General features: G+C 42.1%; 1 protein-coding gene across 1 annotated transcript in view; it reads right to left on the minus strand.

Annotated features, from left to right (window-relative positions):
• PRKCB (protein kinase C beta) overlaps nt 1-20,106 on the minus strand; it is a 344,681-nt gene that overhangs the window by 311,791 nt on the left and 12,784 nt on the right. Inside the window, exon 2 of the mRNA XM_077449335.1 lies at nt 11,871-11,902. Coding sequence (XP_077305461.1) covers nt 11,871-11,902 — 32 coding nt within the window. The remainder of the gene's footprint in view (nt 1-11,870; nt 11,903-20,106) is intronic.

Below are 20,106 nucleotides of genomic sequence, written 5' to 3' on the forward strand. Positions count from 1 at the left end.
TCAGACTAGCACACAGACAAACTGTTTTCCCGATTTTTAGTCCGTCGGATAGATTTGAAACATGTTTCATTTCTAGGTCCGGACTTTTGGGGGAAAAAAACAAAGAAAACAAAATCAGCTGGAGCCCACACACGATCGAATTGTCCAACGGATTCCTGTCCGCCGGACCAAGTCTGCCGGAAAGTCCGATCGTGTGTATGCGGCATAAGTCTTAGGACTAAAATGTCATTTTAGATTTAGTTCCATTTTAGTCTTCTGCAATTGTTTTAGTTTTAGTCAACTAAATCTCCAGTACATTTTAGTCATCTAAAATCTAACTGGTGTAGTTAAATTGTAATGCATTATTTAAGCATTTCTCTACAATTTCCAAACTCATATACTGATGGAGTGAAAAATTGAATATGTTATTAGTTATGTTATTGAGGTATGAACATGCACTATAGACCAGTGTTAATTTTGATGTCAAATTTCAATTTAATTTTAGTCTTTTGACTAAAATGCAATTTTTAGTTTTAGTCGTATTTTAGTCATCTCAGTTGTTTTAGTTTTCGTCGTATTTTAGTCAACTAAAATGTTTTAGTCTGTTTTAGATGACAAAATTAACACTGCACCAGAATGCAGAGCTGGAAAGGCGTGTTCTGTGTGCATTTCTCGCACCATGTCTGAATGCATTGTCCTTATGACCTGTATGCGGGTGCCATCATAAATGTTAATGGCATTCCAAATGCAGATTGTAAAGGCAGTGTCTTTATAGGCACCACATTCCATAGTAGGATTTGATGCAGTGCCTTTTTTAAAGTAGAGCATCCACTACTTTAGGGCCGATTGTATGCGATGTCTGTGCAATGCGAGATCAGCCATACAGTTTTATGGCTGAACTCGCATTGGATTCGCACAAAAAAGTGCAGGGACTTTTTTTCCTCCCGCACTGGAAACAGATCGCATTGGTGTTCTCATCCATGAGATCCGATTCCCTGTGGGAGTTCACAGTTCGCACTGCGATCTTTGAACTGATCTGGGGGTGTCATTAAAATAGTATTGACACCCGCAGCGGTTCGCAAAGGGCAGTTTAAGCTGCCTTTGGGAGAGATGCAATGTGGGAACCGGCACTGAAATCTTGCCGGTTCCCACGTTGCATATGTGTGAACCTAGATTTAGGAAGCTCCACTCTATTCAGGCAGCTATGGGTGCTGTGGATGCCAGAATACAATTGCAAATAGTGGAAATTTGTTTGCTTGTTTGGTGGTTTTCAATGCAAGTATAGAAAGCCAAGAGGAGAAACCAATGCATTCATAATTTATCCTTTAAAAACTGCTATGAACCATGGAGGAGCAGACAGATCATGCATCCCGGATCTGTCTCCAATGAGATCAGGGTGGCTGAGCTGGGTTGGACATTTGACACTATTAGTTTAATGAAATGTCTGTTTTATCAACAGTTTTTCCAAAAAGCTACTTCAAAAGGTCTCCAGCAAGTCTCCAGCAACAGCTAAGGTCAGGAAGTAATGTCACAAGCCAAACCATTTGGGTAATAACAGTTGCGTACTGAGAAAAAGCCCACACAATACTTCAATGGCGTTATCAGCTTCACTTCCCCTGTGTGGAGAGGGCAGGGAAGGAAGCGGGTGGACGGCCATCAAGATACCCTGTAGAATTTATTTTGTTATCATCAATGGACAGAGCTGTCCTAACTTTCGTCCTCTGGCAGATACCATTTAAAAGAGGAACTGCAGGCTGCTCACATAATTTGTAATAAAAACATCTTTGCCATTCTGAAGCCTCCCTCCAACCATTTTGCATATTATTTTATATATTCTGTGATTCTGTACTTGGCAAACATGCTGCAGAAATCTCCCTCCATCGAGTCTGGCTGCAGCCATTTTAACTGTGGGCAGCTGAAGCTGCTGCCCGTTTACTTCCTGGATTGACACACAGAGGCACACCTCCAGCTCTACAGCTCTCATTGGCCCTATTATGACGCCTCCCCTTCCCTGTGCATGTCATAAGCCTAGGCTAATGACCAGACAAGAAACAGGAAGTGGACTGTTTAAGGTATTTACTGGCAGAAAATAAAGGTTTTACTATCCAGTGTTAAAACAAGGACAAAAGATTTAATAGATGAAAAGATGAAAAATTCAAAAATCCCTAATGGTGGACGTTTTAGGCACATATCAAGTAAAAAAAAGTATAATTGTAAAGTATCATAAAAATATAGAACATAGAAAATACATTTACATAGAAGTCACTACTGTAGATACAGTAAACTGATATTCTTGCACCCCAGGTTACTGTATGTACAGTGGTGACTTCTATGTAAATGTATTTTCTATGCTATATATATATTTTTATGATACTTTACAATAAATCATTGTTTTTTCTACTTAATTATACTTTTTACTTGATACGTGCCTAAAAAGTCCACCATTAGGGGTTTTTGCTTTTTGAATTCTATTACTGGATGTGGCACAAAATTGCAATACAATACAAATTTCAAAATATGAAAAGAGGTCCGCTTTAAGGGGCGTTATAAGAAAAACATAGGCACTATATAATAACTTTTATTCTATTACAATGAAAAGAGGCAAATCCGTTCCACTAGTTGTATTCATCGATTATTATTGATTTCAAGATTTTTGCAGTTTAAAATTAAATCCCTGTTTCTGGAGAAGTGTTTTTTGTTTTTTCTAGGAAAGATGCAAATCCTTGTTAAAAGCGGGAGGTCCCCCATCGCTGCAAAAATTAAAAGCCAGCAGCTGCCGACTTCTAATAATCGGACACTTACCTGTCCTGGAGTCCAGTGATGTCGACACCAGAGTTGATAATTCCAACATCTGTAGGGTGCTGCCACCTCCATTGCAAGTAAGGGATTCCTGCAGTGTAGCCTTACGGCTTCACGCTGGGAACCCTACTGTGCATGCGCGAGGCCCCGCTCCTCTCTCCTACTGGCCCGGCGAGTGGGGTAAGGAGGAGGGGGCCCCCGCGGTGACATCAATTACCCACGGCTGAGGCTCCCGGAAGTGGGAACAGGATACATGTGAAAGACAGGTATCCTATCCCTCCCTCGAAAGGTGCCAAATGTGGCACCGGAGGGGGAAAGGTGCACAATGAGCGCAAGTTCCACTTTTGGGTGGAACACCGCTTTAAGAACAAAAGAGTAAATACCATTGTTTATATCTAAAACTTCCACAGAATTTTACAAAAAATACAAAGCCTATCTGTGGAAATGTTCTACTTAAGTGCACAGCAGAACTGAAATTTCCTGAAATAGAGAAAAAGAGGAGTAGAAATTGCATTACTGCCAGTTTACTGACCGATTTCACTCATTGCCTGGAGTCGCCCCCAACCAGCTGACACCACCTTAGAACTTCCCTGGAGTGATCTGCAACCAAACACCATCAGTGACATCAGATGTTCAGCGGCACACAGCTGGAACACAGGGACAAGACTCTGCTTGAGGCCTGGTAAATAGAACATCATGTACGGACTTGTACATTTCCCTTATCTCTCTAAGGTCCGCCAGCTTAGGTCATAATCCCTTTGAATTTTACTCTTCTGCATTCCAAACCTGCAATTTAAACATATGATTGCTACAAAACACAGATGGGCTCTGTCATAGCATGATGTGGCTACGGCAACATTTTCATTAACTCTGTGCCATTAGCAATATAGCTAAAGGCAACAGTCCGAGGTGGCGAAACCCCCGCCATGGCTGCAGTGCTGTCTTATCTCTGCGCCCTTTTACAAATGTCTATCTTAATCTTATGACACTTAAGTCACTTCTCCGTAAGCAGATATTTGTGGTTTGATGGAGCAACTGACACAGACAAGCAACAGCCACACATATCTGTTTCCAGCCTTATCTCAGTGACTTCCTGAAGTTTAAGAACCAAGTAGGCTCCTCAGCCATAGACACAGGGAGGTGATCATCTCCGAGATCAGGGGTGTCCAACCTGCGGCGCACGGGCTGCAGGCAGCCCAAGGCGGCTATGAATGCGGCCCAACACAAAAAAGTAAACTGACCCAAGAATGCGGATTTTGGGGAGGAATTAATTTGTAAAAATGAGTTTAAACTTGGCGAATATATGCGCCGAAGTAGTATTTGACAGCATCTTTTTACTAGACTTTTATAAAAGTTTCATCTTTCCAAAGAAAAACTCCCACTTGTCACAATCACGCCTTATCCATGTCATCAGTTTTGCGGCAGCACCGATATTTGTGAGGAACCATTTTCAAGGTTCAAGATGAAGGGCAAAATTAGAAGCAAAATATCCGATGAGCATCCTGAGAATTCGATAAGAATTGCTACTACACCCATCCAACCAGATGTTCATTTATAAAAAAACAGTGTCAAATATTGCACTAGTTTTATGTTGCCCTCTTAATTTTATAATAAAAAATATTACATTATATCAGTGATAAGTTAACTCCTGTTTTAGCCGACTATTTCTGCTCATCTATCCTTATCGTTTGTATATTTTATGTGTGGCCCAAGACAATTCCTCTTCTTCCGATGTGGCCCAGGAAGATCAAAAGGTTGGACACCCCGGTCCTAGATCTACCAACATAGAGAAAACATCAGACACGGAGGCGATCATCACCCAGATCTACCAATATAGGGAAAAGACCATGTCTACGGTCACTTTGCAGACACCTCAGCAGACTACTGTTCCTGCGCATAACCTGTCAGTTATTTTTTGTTTCCTATGTCAACAAGAAGTGAGAGGACATCTTCACAAAGTGAAGGGAATTCTCATCTTAGCCAGGTGTTACCAGAACATTAGTCCCTATGGGAAGATTTTCCCTTGCCTTTTGTGGTCAACAGGACAGGGAGAGGGTTGAAATGTCCCAATGACTGCAGAAAAAAAAAAAAAAAAAAGAGAAGGGGGAGGACGACAGAGGGCTTGGCCTGTCCCCCATGCCATCCAAAACTTTAAACATACTTGTAATAAATAACAAAATGTCTCCTCCCTGCCAATGCATGTCTTCATCAGATCCTTGCATGTCCCTTCATTTTTTTTTACCCCTTAACCCCTATAGAGCCCCAAAACATGGGACTGTAAATTCACATAACAGAGAACACCCCTTTGGAGCTTACGGGACCCCTAAAGAAAAAAAATAAAATAATGGGGGTATACTTTAAAGGCAGGAAGCTTACATTGCCCAAACAGCTTACCAATAGAGGGAGAATTTACAAAGTATATGCAATATAACTGAAATATGGAAGAGCAATTAAATAACGTCATATTTAAAAAAATAATACATTTGAGAGTATATATATATATATATATATATATATATATATATATATATATATACACACATCAATTATTATTTTTTTTTTTTATATGACTTGTGGTGGAGATTTTGAAATATACGGTAATATTTATAGCAAGGAGCTCCAAGGGAGCCATTGTGAGGACTTTCTAATTAACTTACTATGCCCTGTTCTGGGTATATGTAACATGTATACTAGAATATTTACTATTCTTGGTATCTCAAATACACAAACCTGTTGGACTGCTGTCTGCATAGTAACTAAGTTACCCTATTGTTCATAGAGATGGCCATTTCAGATAGATATAGTGCCTCTTTTCTGTGCCACGAGTCCTTGAAATGCTAATTTATGTTGTATCAAAGAGGGCTGACAGTTGTAAATCAAGAGATCATTAAACAGGTCTTATTTCGGAACTGGCAGGGTCAGAGATCAAAGGAAGTTCCTCAACTTATGTAGACAAAGGCATCGGAAGTTTGGTTCTTAACTGGGCTTGAAATTATAACCAATCAGAATTGGAGGCAACTTTGAACCAATGAGGTGAACCTGAGTTCTGATTGGTAGGCATGAGGTTTTCTTTTTTCTTTTGACTCACATGGTGGTTCCAGCCCTCTATCTGCACACCTTGTGGAGCACTCAACACTGAAGTGTCTATTAGGCAATTTGATCTTACTTTTTCACTATTTGATGTATGCTGCACTTCTATTTCATTTCATCTAACCATTTTGGTTGATATGGTTTCTTTAATTTTACTTTATTTTTTTCTTTATATATCCCATGTATTTCACCTTTCCAATCATTTTAACTTTCTACTCTCACTAAGTTAACTTTACCTATACACTCATTAGCATCTCATTATCCTATCCTTTACCAAGTTTAGGACAGATGACCTATTGTACCACATAATATGACCCGCCAACTTATTTTACAATCCTTCTTTTACTTTTAGCACTTATGGTCACTGTTGACCCTTATTAATTTTTGGAATTTCCTTTCTTGGAAACCATCCTTGTCCAGTCCTGATCTGCCTTAACCACCTCAGCTCCCATCAGTGATGCCCATATGGGGTTATTCTGATTCCTTTTGGCACATTGCTACTGCATAGATACAGACAATGTAAGTACTTTTGAGAGTGGTTTTGGGGGGGGTTTATCCTAGCCAATATTACCTCTAATTACTTTATTTTAATCTCTACTTTCCGTGACAGGGTCAGACCTTACAGATATTATTTGTTATTATACTACAGCATTCAGTTTTCCACATGCATGCTCCTGAAGAGTGGATGAATCCACGAAATGCATAGAGCTACTATATGCCATGTTTTATGCCAACCATATGTTTTACTTACTTAATGATCACTTGTAATATGTGATTTGTATTTTTGTGGTCAATTGTTATTGCTGTATGTCTATCCATTGAATGGAATATATTGGTGTACTCATGACTACCCTCATGCAACTTACCATTGATTTTCCAATAAATGTAAATGTTTTACACCTGCCTGCTTCATTTAAAGTCCCAACCCCCAGTCATCCTGATTGCTTTATTCAAATAGGGATGGAGGCAACTGACCTTACCCGGTCACCGCCTCATTTAAAGTCCCAACGTTCTCTTTTTCTTCTGGCATGAGGTTTTCTAACCACATAAATCTAGTCCCTAGAGGCTAAATCTCTCTCTCAAACTCTCATGGACGGGAGACGTAAGATCCCTGTGTAATGTATTTTCCTTATCTCTCTTCATCTCGCTGGGCTGCACTTTTGCAAAAATGGTAACGTAGGGAAAAACTAGATACTGTGTCTGTATTATTATTATGTCTCTTTTCTTTTCTGTAACCCTGTATACCATAGGACTTTGCCTTAATATAATATTAATCTCGTGAAAGGATGTGTATGACCATTATAGCAATATTTGGTAACATCGTTGTTTCTAAGGTTGTATCCTCCACATTATATGGGGTAACGTTTCTTTTCTGTACTATAGTGTTTAAATAAATTAGATTGTTATCCTTTTCGCACATGTATCATTCATTCTTAATTTCATGGTTTGATTCATATAGATAAAAGGTTTTAATCACTTATTTTATGTATAGGTAAGTATATAAGTGAGCTAAGCAAATTAGCCATAACAGACATTATTTGATTGCTCCTCCACATTTCAATTAAATAACGTCATATTTAAAAAAAAAAAAAAAAAACATTTGAGAATATATATATATATATATATATATATATATATACACATACACTCAATTTTTTTTTATTTTTTTTTAAATATGACGTTATTTGATTGCTCCTCCACATTTCAAATTTATTATATATATATATATATATATATATATATATATATATATATATATATATATATATATATATATATATATATATATATACACATACACATACACACATATACATATACACACACACATACATACATACACACACACACACACCCCACTTTCACCTAACATTTACATTAATGAATTAAAAAAAAAGTTCTCTTTGGTTATACAATAGTCTCCCCTTTACACAAAAGCCATTTCCTAACAAGCTGAGACATGGGAAATATCTGGAGTGCCTCCAGTGTCTTTACATTCCACTATTGATGTGAATGGCTATGCTGGTGTATGGGAAGACAGTACAAAATGCTGGTCCCCTATCACAAGTATCAGCTAGGCCAACTTCCCAAGGGTGGCATTTCAGAGAGATTCCGCCTTATTGTGTCTGTGGGACAGGATGTGCAGAGACTGTTTGATTTTATCTTTATCTATGGAGGAACGAAAGGGGGGGGCATGCCCACCCCAAGGTGGTTGCAGATCCAAGAATCCAGGGGGAACCCAAGCAAATCCCATTTTATCTATGAAGATCATTTAGGGCTGGACTGACCCCTTTAAAGGCCAAGTTCACCTTTCTGAACAGGCTACACTTGTATTTAGGGTATAACATGTAATATGTTCAGCATATGCTCCCTCCCCCGTGACAGTTGGCGATCTTCCTGCACCCACTGTCACAATTTGAAAACTGCGTGGCAATGCGGGGCTCCACTCACACGGCCTCATCATTCAGTTTCCTGTGAGTGAATAAACTACAAGTAACATCCAGCCATTGCAGCTGATGGCTTGCTGTTCACAATGAACTGTGAAGGTGCTAGTGAGCGCTCTTGTAGTTCATTAATCTTCCTGCTCTTGGGTAACTTCCTGCTGGTGTTGGAGGTATGGGCAGACAGCTATTCAGAGCATCTGCAGGATCCTGGCATTGCACCCGTGATCTGCTGATCACGGGTGCAATGCTCTGCAGGCTCCTTAGAAAAAAAAAAATAAATGCATTTTTTTCCACGTGCCAAAAATATGCACTTATTCTTTTTTTTTCTTCAAAGGGCAAAATGCAGCCTTTAAAACCTGACACAACTGTATATCTGTACATCTTGGTTTCCTGTACCACAAGTTTCCACAGACTGGCAGCTCTCTGATGCCCGACACCCTTAGTATCGGTCTATAATAATAGGTCAGGTTGACCGACAGCAGCTCAGTGAACGTCAACAGAAAAACAGGAAGGTCTACACTTATAGCCACCTTCACATAGAATGCCTCTGCTTATATGCAATGGGGATTGTGTGGTTGTAGTTACAAAAAAATTATAGGCCGAGTATCAAGTCAAAAGCACTCCATGGGCTCTTTCACACTTGTAGTAGCCATTGTCATCCCTCTGAAAAGTGAACTGCTTTTTACAAGGGTCGTGATGACGCCCGAGCCTGGACCGACTGACTTTAGCAGAGAGCAGATTTCATCCTACACTCTGCTAAAAGCAAGTCACAGGAGTGCAGAACAGACTGCACTGCATTCCTGTGATCCACAGGAGAAGTACAGCCAAACCAGCTTCGGCTGTACTTCTCCTTTAATGCTGAAAAGCATACACCACTGCAATGCACCCACCCGCATTACAGGCAGTTGTGGCATGGTCCTATTCATTTGAATGGGTTGCATTTGGCAGAAGTATTGCTCACCAAACACAACATGGGATATTATTTTTGCTGCGGTCAGGACTCAAATCATCCCAGTCATGACAATGTACAACCCTGTCTAGCCACTGTTGGAGCGCAAAGCGCTGGTTACACCAACACTTCATATTCCTGATATGTGCCTGCTGTACCATGTACTTGTATGAGAAAGTCTCCTGTACTCTTTATATTCCTTCCTTTATGCGAAATCCCCGGTGTCCCTGCTAGTCCCATTACTTTGTAGGAAAGCACACCGTAGTCAGATCTCTAGCTTTGCTGGAAACTCTTCGTACTCTCATCCAATGATCAGACTTGTACTGACTCGCCCTTGCTACACTAGCAATTCACTGGGAAGCTCAGTGTGCTGCCGCTTTCCTCCCCCAGCTCTTATGCGCAAGAGAGTCGCAGAGAGAGACGCAGAGAGAGACGCAGAGAATGTGATCACTTTGAAAGAAGAGGGAAAAAAAAGCCATTTATAATTTTTTTTTATATCTATACGAAAATGTTTTGCTTTAATTTCCATTTTAAATTGAATAGGTTGTTTCATTAGGTGATCATTTACAATTACTTTAGGGGAGTGCCAAGACTGCAACTCAACCACCTATTTTTTGCACAAGGCCAAAAGAAAGACAATATTTGCATCCCACAACTACAAATGTATAATTTTTTAAAAATCATTTATATTCTACTACAGATATTTATTTTCTGATGCATTATGTTCATATAATGCTTTACTGGCCATGAGGAAGGAGACAAACCTCCAAAAATGCTTCGGCTTATCTAAATATTTAATAAACTTATTCAGTCATTTTCAAACATCACTTCCTACTTTGAGTTTGTGTTGGATGCAGGCACTGACCCTGCTAATAGAGAGTAGTGTTTTATGGCGTTCTACTCCATTCGTGTACAGCATACATGTCATCATAGTACCTCTATATCAGGAGTTGGCAGCCTCAGTACTCCAGCTGTTGTTGAATTATGAGTCGCATGAGGCACTGCAAGACCGACAGTCACAGGAACGATTGGATTTGTTGCTTTGCCGCAGATAAAGTGCGAGCTTGCCTACCGCTGATCAATATTAAATATATTATATTTATATTACATACACACACACAGACACACACACACACACACACACACACACACACTTTAGTGCATATTTTTACTTAAAAATGTGGGTTTGATAAACCGTTGCAACTATCTTGCGACCCAAAAAAAATTCAACTACCACTATTTTATTCTCCAGGCTTTAAGAAAATAGAACTTATTTTTTGTTTTTAACCTAATCTTCACACTTAAAAATGTGTATTTTATCATGTGTAAAAAAAATAAAAATAAAATAAAACAAATAGCTCTGGCAGCAAAATGGTTACAAGGATAAAACATAAAACAAATGCATTGCATATATTTGTATTTTTATTTTATTATTTTGCTCTCATATCCACGTTTGTCTGCAGCTAAAAAAAAATATTTGCTGTCCAACACTGCAGTGTGTACGTGGGGCTATCTATTTGTAACCAGCCATCTTTGCTGGTATGCATCCAGTCCTGGGGTTTTGGTGCACCTTGGAGGCACGAGTGCAGTGCCCAGCCCAGTCCTAGGGTTTGGGTGTACCTTGGAGCCACGGGTGCAGTGCCCAGCCCTAGTCCTGGGTTTTGGTGTGCCTTGGAGGCCACGAGTGCAGTGCCCAGCCCAGTCCCGGGGTTTTGGTGTGCCTTGGAGGCACGGGTGCAGTGCCCAGCCCAGTCCCGGGGTTTTGGTGTGCCTTGGAGGCACGGGTGCAGTGCCCAGCCCACTCTGAGTCTATAGGAGGCTGAAATATGCTGAGACTGAACGATGTACCTGGGCCGGATGATGCGCCTGCCTGGCATACTAAAACACCACGACTGGATGAACACGGGGTAAACAGCCTAAAGGAACGCTGGGGAGGCTGCATTTCAGAAAACAGAAGCTGTTCAATTCACCCCGGCATCAGGCAAGCCGAGCGGCAGAGGACAGCTGAGGAGACACAAATAAGCAACCAGCTGACTTCCTGTACCAGTAATCCCAAATATGAAAAATGACTAACTGTTATCTCGCTGCAGCACACAGCCCTACACAGCCATACGCTGCAATGAGCGGCACAGTCTCTGTGCTTCTACATACAAAGCTCTGCAGATTACAAGAGGCTCTTTTTATTTTAGGTGGAGCATTCCCCAAACTGGAAACAAATCATTTCTCATGTCGCAACAAGGAAAACGCACTGTAGACTATTCACCGTGTTCAGCTATAGGAAATAAACAGAACACACTGATGATTTTGTAACTGTGGTTTGACCGGAGGTTGTATGAAGACACCGGCTTCTAAAAGCATTCACATCATTATCTGTTACATAATTACAAGCAGCAGGAGATTCCCCCGGCATGGAGATGCCTCTCTGTACACAGCCACAGGAGTGTGTCAATAAATCATAGACTTGGCAGCTCTGCAGAGAAGCAATATTCTACTGGCGGCTGTGTGTGTGTGTGTGTGTGTGTGTGTGTGTGTGTGTGTGTGTGTGTGTGTGTGTGTGTGTGTGTGTGTGTGTGTGTGTGTGTGTGTGTGTGTGTGTGTGTGTCACTCACCTTGACACTGGAATCCCTGCTTCCCGAAACCCCTGCAAGAGAACACAGAAAAGAGCGGCCGTCACTTCACTGAACACAACATGAAGGTTCTTAAAGGCAATCAACTACCTATTTTAACATTTCAGATATATTCACTGGCCACTTTATTAGTTACACCTGTTCAATTGCTTGTTAACAAAAATTGCTAAAAAAACTCAATGCATTTAGGCATCTAGACATGGTGAAGACAACTTGCTGAAGTTCAAAGCGAGCATCAGAATGGGGAAGAAAGGGGATTAAAGTGGTTGTAAACCCACTTAGGGAAAAAAAACAAAAAAAAAAACAACACTAAAACCTGCAAGACAAAGGCATAATGAGCTAGTATGCTATGCAGAGATCGAAGTCCCCGCAGCCATCCTTGTTCACCGATCCAGCCGGCGTCATCGCTCCTGGAGTTACTTCCAGGAATAGCGGGTTCCGGCGCTGTGATTGGCTGGAGCCGCGATGACATCACTCCTGCGCATGTGCAAGGGAGCTGCCAGTAAAGGCACGTACTGCCATTGCTTCAGTGCGCATGTACCAATGACGTTGAGACATACAGGGGATATCTCCTAAACCATGCAGGTTTAGGAGATATCCGGGGTAGCTACAGGTAAGCCTTATTATCACACTATCAGTTTTTCTGCTGAGTTTTTCCTTCAGATTTACCAAAACCATATGAGGTCAAACCTTAAGAGTTTCAATTCCTATGCAATCAGGCAGGCCCTTGCACTACATGGTTTTAGTAAATCTGAAGGAAAAACTCAGCAAAAAAAACTGATAGTGTGTAAGGGGCTTAAGGGTTTACAACCACTTTAACCACTAGGGATCCGCGCTCTAGCCAAATGGCGGCTACAGCGCGGACCTCCTTTGCCGGGACTACGCCTATTGACGTCGTCCCATGCACGAGCGGCCTGCGCGCCCCCTGAGGGGCGTGCGCGGGACGCTCTGTGATCAGCGAGTCCATGAGACTCGTCTGATCACGGATCGAAGCAAGGGGTCGATCCCGACCCCTTACCACGTGATCAGCTGTCAGCCAATGACAGCTGATCATGTGATACAACGGAGCCGGTAATCGGCTATTTTTCCTCCTCGCGAGGAGAAAAAAAAAAAAAAGAGCCGATCACCGGGGGCCGTGATCGGGACATCAGTCCCGATCACGGCCAGCTTACCAGTGCCCACCTGCCCCCTGCCAGTGCCACCTCAGTAATAAAAAAGTGCCCCCCATCAGTGCCTACAATCTGCCTCAACAACCGTGCTGTACCCTAGTGCCACATATCCGTGCCCATCAGTGTCATCTACCAGTTCCCATCAGTGCCACCCATCCGTGCCACCCATCAGTGCAGCCTATCAGTGCCTACCAGTTCAGTCTATCGGTGCCGCCTCATCAGCGCACTTCAATGAAGGAGAAAAATGACCTGTTTGCAAAATTTTATAACAAACTATTAAACATGATTTTTTTTTTTTTTGCATCTTTTTTTGTTTGTTTAGCAAAAAATAAAAACTCCCAGCTGTAATTAAATACCACCAAAAGAAAGCTCTATTTGTGGGAAAAAAATGATAAAATTTTCATTTGGGTACAGTGTTTTATGACCGCGCAATTGTCATTCAAAGTGCATCAGCGCTGAAAGCTGAAAATTGGTCTGGACAGGAGGGTTTAAGTGCCCAGTAAGCAAGTGGTTAATTGACTGAGCATGGCATGGTTGTTGGTGTCAGACAGATGAGATGCTCTGAGTATGTCAAAAACTGCTGATCTACTGGGATTTTCACACACAACCATCTCTAGGGTTTACAGAGAATGGTCTGAAAATATCCAGAGAGCGGCAGTTGTGTGGAAGAAAAATGCCTTGTTGATGTCAGAGGAGGATGGGCAGACTGGTTTGAGATGAGAGAAAGGAAACAAACTCAAATGGGCACTCGTTACAACCAAGGTATGCACAACACATCCAACCTTAGAACAGATGGGCTACAGCAGCAGAAGACCACACTGGGTGCCACTGCTTAGAACAAGAAACGCAGGCTGTAAGTCACACAGCAGTAATCACATGTAAAACCCAACAGGCTGGTTGTACCCAAGTTGACCAATCAACTTGGGTACAATCAGCCTGCCCATGCATAGTTTGAATCTTTGCCAGTCCCTGCTGAACCGGCTGAGATCGTCTATGGCTGGCATAATAGCGGCCGCAGGATTCAATTAAAACAATCAAATCCTCAAACAATCGAATAGCCATAACTTCCCTTCAGAAGGATTTTGACTCTATATAAAGCAGATTTATTCAGGAGTTTATCACCGAGGGTGGAAAATTATCAGTGTGTTTGCATCAAAGGGCAGCACCGATATACTCAGTGCATGAATACAATCGTATGTCAATCAGATTATAGTATTACATGGTGGAAATAGAGATGCAACCATTAAATAATGGTCATGGACTACCGGATTTTCACTCTCAATCAAAAACAACTCTCACCCTGTGCGGCAGATCAACTGAACGTGTTGTCAACAGGTCGATTATTCCTATCAGTAGAGATCAATCAGAAAAGAAACCAATTATGAAAAGCAAGCATGGCCACCATACCGTGCAGCCCTACACATAACCATTTCATTAGGGCCCGGGGTCGGTCGCTCTTCATACAGTCTTAAGTCATGGCCGAGCAGTTCAACCCATTTCACAGATCTGGGAATTGATTTGTAGGCTGTGACTTTACATAATGATTTGGGCACACCTTTGAACATCTAGGCACCAACTGTTGATGTAGGTATTGACTCCCGGACCTTAAAGGGCAAATTTGTAGAGAAAAAAAAAATCTACACAATCCATGTTATAATTTAAAGCAGTTGTAAAGACAGAAAACATGAACAATGAATATCCCTCTATAATGTGTACTTGTATCAAATAAGAGCGCTAAGCCTAGGTTCACACTGAATGTGGGTTTGAGAGCACCCAAGCTTTTTTTTTCCACACTTTTTTCTTCCTTTATTGCATCACAATGTTGCTGATCTCCTGCAGCCACTTCCTGTCTACATGCACTCCAGCGATGGTTGTGTGCCATTTTCAGGGCAGCTTCTCTGATGACGACAACAGTGGACCATACCTAAATTATGTGTTGAAAAAGACACTTGTAGTCACCATCAAAAGCCTGAGTGACTGAGGGAGTGCCTTAACAAGGACCTTCATGGCAGGATCACCAGCTATTAAAGTGGATGTAAATGTAAACTCGGAAAAAAAAAATAATAATTTGATGTCATAATGTAGAGTAAGATTTCCTATCATTTGAGCCCAGTTTTGCCACAAAGTTAATCCAGCTCTGAGCAATCCTTTTATTGTTCAGTGAGATAAATCTTGGCCAACAGAAAAACTTTGTCAAAATCCTCCCCCTTGCTGTGAGTGACCGGTGATTTACATATCTCATGCACTAGCCTAAGACACATGCATTATTTTTAATTCCCTCCCACTCCTTTCTTCTGCTGGATTGGCTGTTCCACACCTCAGCATGATTTAGCATGCTGAAGTCATGAGTGGACTTTTCTGTGTTTTGCCTGGATGTTAGTGATCATAGCAGAAGTTCAGTGTAAGAAATACACAGGAGAAAATGAATGTTGATAAGGGGAGTGTAGAGGTGGGCGGGGAGTCTACTGACATCACGACTCCACCCACTGAGCCCTGGAAAACAGACCCACCCACAAAATTTGCAGTTTTTCGGGTCTCATAGCAAACAGAGGGGAGACATTTGACAGATAAGTATACATGCAGGAGGCGTGCATATCCTTCTAGATAACCAATATTGCAGTAGTTTCGAAAGGATGAGAGTGGGTTTACATCCACTTTAAGCTTGTATGAGATTTTAGTGAATGGGTTAAAGTGGTTGTAAACCCTTACAAACCACTTTGACCTACAGGTAAGCCTAGAATAAGGCTTACCTGTAGGTCCAAGAAATATCTCCTAAACCTATACGGTTTAGGAGATATTTGCCCGAAGACAGGCAGCGCTGTCTACGGCGCATGCACCGTAAACAGCGGCGCGTAGGCGCACTGAGCGCGGCATTTCCAACAACGGAGCTGCCGCGCGTGTCGGCTCCCGTGCGCATGCGCGGGAGTGACGTCATCGCGGCTCCGCCGAATGACAGCGGCGGAGCTGCGAGACCCCACCGAAAAGATGGATGCGCCGGACTACAGGGGACATCGGTGGCTTCTGTGTCAGGTAAGTGACACATAATGGACTACTATGCGATGCATAGTAGTCCATTATGCTTTACCTTTGCAGGGAATGAAAGAGGAAGTAATCCCATCAGGGTTTACTTCCTCTTTAACATATACAGTACTTTAAAGGAATGGGCCTTACTCCATGCTGTCACAATAATGCATTTCTGCTTTGCGCCAAATCACAGAACATCTTGCAGTCTGTAGGACAGGTGGCGTCAGAAGATAGCGGCACATGCAATGGTGTCATCACATGCAAGGAGAGTGAAAGAACCTGGAAGAGACAGGTGTCATCACAGGTAAGGAAAGGGGGGGGGGGCGCCTGTAAGACAGGTGGCCTCAGAGGATGTCAGAAGATGATGGCGGCACAGGCAATGGTGTCATCACAGGGAAGGGGAGTGCAAGAACATGTAAGATAAGGTAAATGGGGGGGGGGGGGGGTGCAACAACCTGGAAGAGACAGTTGGCCCCTAGATGATGGCGGCAAGGGACTGAATATAGTGGCAGGTCCCTAGAGGACAGTGCTGGGCATGTGACTACGCTTTGTGTGCGTAATTGAGGGGGAAGCAATGAAGTTCCTCTAAGTACAAACCCCAGAAAGCATTATAACAAACAGCAATAACGTTTGGCTTTTGCAATGGAGTGAGAAAGATTTATTGTAGCCCCCCCTCTCCTGTGGCAGGTGAACTTAGACTGCTGCTTATTTAGCTTGCTCATTTACTCTGCATCCTTACTTATCATCAGAATATTAATATGGTGCCATGCCGGAATACAAACAATCCACTGCAGGCAGAAGACCCAAAGAGCATTGTTACTGTGAACACACAAGAGAAATGAAGGGAAAACCACAGCAAAACCGATCGTATCTCAGCAGATGCTTCAAAAATAGCAGCAGTTACAACATGTGGGCGGCAAGACAAGGATCAGGTGTAAAGAGATGCCAAATTCCAAAGGGCCTCAAAGACTTGTGAATAGGTGAAGGCACCGAGACGTGAACCCTTCTGGAGAGGACGGCACCGTGCAAATCATCTACAGTTTGGGCTACCAACTGGCTTCAGCTGCAAAATGTTACCGGCGTCTGCAATGCAGAGCCATACTGAGCAAGATGCTGTGCAGCTGCATTTCAAAAGCCATTTTCAGATTCTATTAACCCTTTTGGTACCAGCCTGTGTACACCTGTGCCTCCCGAGGACACTGGACCGGAAAAAAAAAAAAGAAAGTATTTTCTTTTGACAGGGGCCTCTTTTGGTAGTATTCAATAAGGGCCGGTTCACACTGCAGGCAAGGCGAGGCGACTCCGACTTGCCTCGCCGCGACCTGCCGCGACCTCAGCGGCAACTTGCAGATGACTTCTGTATAGAAGTCAATGCAAGTCGCCCCGAGGTCGCCCAAAAGTAGTACAGGAACCTTTTTTCTGAGTCGGAGCGACTCGAGTCGCTCCTCAGAACGGTTCCATTGTACAGAATGGGGGCGACTTGCGAGAGCGAGGCGAGGCGAGTCGTGTCGCATCGCCCGCTGTGTGAACCGGCTCTAACCACTGTGTTTTTTTTGTTTTGTTTTTCTTAACTATACAGAGGAATAGCGGCTAAAATTTTGAGATTGCTTAAATGTACCATATTATATATATATATATATATATATATATATATATATATATATATATATATATATATATATATATATATATATATATATATATATATATATATATATATATATATATATATATATATATATAGAGAGAGAGAGAGAGAGAGAGATTTTTTTTTTTTTTTTTCTTTTTATTACACACACACACACTGTATCTCACAAAAGTGAGTACACCCCTCATATTTTTGTAAATTTATTCCATCTTTTCATGTGACAACACTGAAGAAATTACTTTGCTACAATGTAAAGTAGTGATTGTACAGCTTGTATAATTTGCTGTCCATTCAAAATAACCCACATAACCAATAATGTCTAAGCAGCTGGCAACGAAAGTGAGTACACCCCCTAAGTGAAAAAGTCCAAATTGGGCGCAATGTGTCAATATTTTGTGTGGCCACCATTATTTTCTAGCACTGCCCTAACCATCTTGGGCATGGAGTTCACCAGAGCTTCACAGGTTGCCACTGGAGTCCTCTTCCACTCCTCCATGACAACATCACGGGGCTGGTGGATTTAAGAGACCTTGCACTCACTCCTCCATCTTCCGTTTGAGAATGCCCCACAGATGCTGAATAGGGTTTAGGTCTGGAGACATGCTTGGCCAGTCCATCACCTTTACCCTCAGCTTCTTTAGCAAGGCAGTGGTCAATTTGGAGGTGTGTTTGGGGTCGTTATATTAGAATACTGCCCTACGGCCCAGTCTCTGAAGGGAGGGGATCATGCTCTGCTTCAGTATGTCACAGTACATGTTGGCATTCATGGTTCTCTCAATGATCTGTAGCTCCCCAGTGCCGGCAGCACTCATGCAGCCCCAGACCATGACACTCCCACCACCATGCTTGACCTTAGGCAAGACACACTTGTCTTTGTCCTCACCTGGTTGCCGCCACACACGCTTGTCACCATCTGAACTAAATATGTTTATCTTGGTCTCATCAGACCACAGGACATGGTTCCAGTAATTCATGTTCTTAGTTTGCTTGTCTATCAGCAAACTGTTTCCAGGCTTTCTTGTGCATCATCTTTAGATGAAGAAGCTTCCTTCTGGGAGGACAGCCATGCAGACTAATTTGATGCAGTGTGCAACGTATGGTCTGAGCACTGACAGGCTGACTCCCCACCCCTTCAACCTCTGCAGCAATGCTGGCAGCACTCATAAGTCCATTTCCCAAAGACAGCCTCTGGATATGACGCTGAACACGTGCACTCAACTTCTTTGGTCGACCATGGCAAGGCCTGTTCTGAGTGGAACCTGTCCTGTTAAACTGCTATATGGTCTTGGCCACCGTGCTACAGCTAAGTTTCAGGGTCTTGCCAATCTTCTTATAGCCTGGGCCAGTGGTTCTCAATGCCAGTCCTGAGGACCAACTAACAGGCCAGGTTTGCAAGATAACTGAAATATATCACAGGTAATATAATTTGCTGCTCAGTAACTGCAGTATTACTAGTCTGCATCTCCCCAAGGTAATACCTAAAATCTGTCCTGTTAATGGGTCCTGAGAACCACTGGCCTAGGCCATCTTTATGTAGAGCAAAAATTGTTTTTTTTCAGAGCGTTCTTTCCCATGAGGTGCCATGTTGAACTTCCACTGACCAGTATGAGAGGGTGAGAGCAATAGCACCAAATTTAACACACGAGACCTTGTAACACAAGGGGATCCCCCTGAGGAAGATATGCAATTTCCCTTGTATCAACACACATAGGGGAGGGGACTGGACGGTTCTGGAGACAGCTGGTCTGTCTTACGGAGTTGGAGCATACGACCTCAGCTATATCCTATTTTAAGGCACGATTTAGAGCGGTGCACTAACGCACCAAACCCATGCGAGTACCCTGTACTAGGGCTTTGTTTGCATAATTAAAACCTTTTTAAAATGATATCACACTATGGAGTTTCTTTTTGCGTTTTATATGTGAGGAGGCATCAGTGAGCAGTTTGGGCCTTTTCAATGAACCTGGAATCCTATTAAGGTGATTCACAAGCATGTATTGACCAAACTTAATTGCAAGGTCATATCCTCTATGGAGAGCGGCTATGACATAAGGGTGGGGAGCATCAGAGTGAGATCACTATGATCATGGTCACCAATCAAGTCACATTTATTTAATACCGTTTTAACAAGGACTTTATATTAATTTGAACTGATCCATTGTGATCAGTGTGTCACAGACATATGGACTTGAGCACTTTATGGATTACTTTTGTATTATGTAAAAAAAAATATGAGGGGTGTACTCACTTTTGTGAGATACAGTGTGTGTGTGTAATAAAAAGAAAAAAAAAAAAAAAAAAAATTATATATATATATATATATATATATATTATATATACATACATACATACATACATACATATACAGCCTTTACAG

Source organism: Lithobates pipiens, unplaced genomic scaffold (assembly GCF_037356315.1).
Source record: "Lithobates pipiens isolate NorthernLeopardFrog02 unplaced genomic scaffold, aLitPip1_a1.2 Scaffold_22, whole genome shotgun sequence".
NCBI classification, from domain to species: domain Eukaryota; kingdom Metazoa; phylum Chordata; class Amphibia; order Anura; family Ranidae; genus Lithobates; species Lithobates pipiens.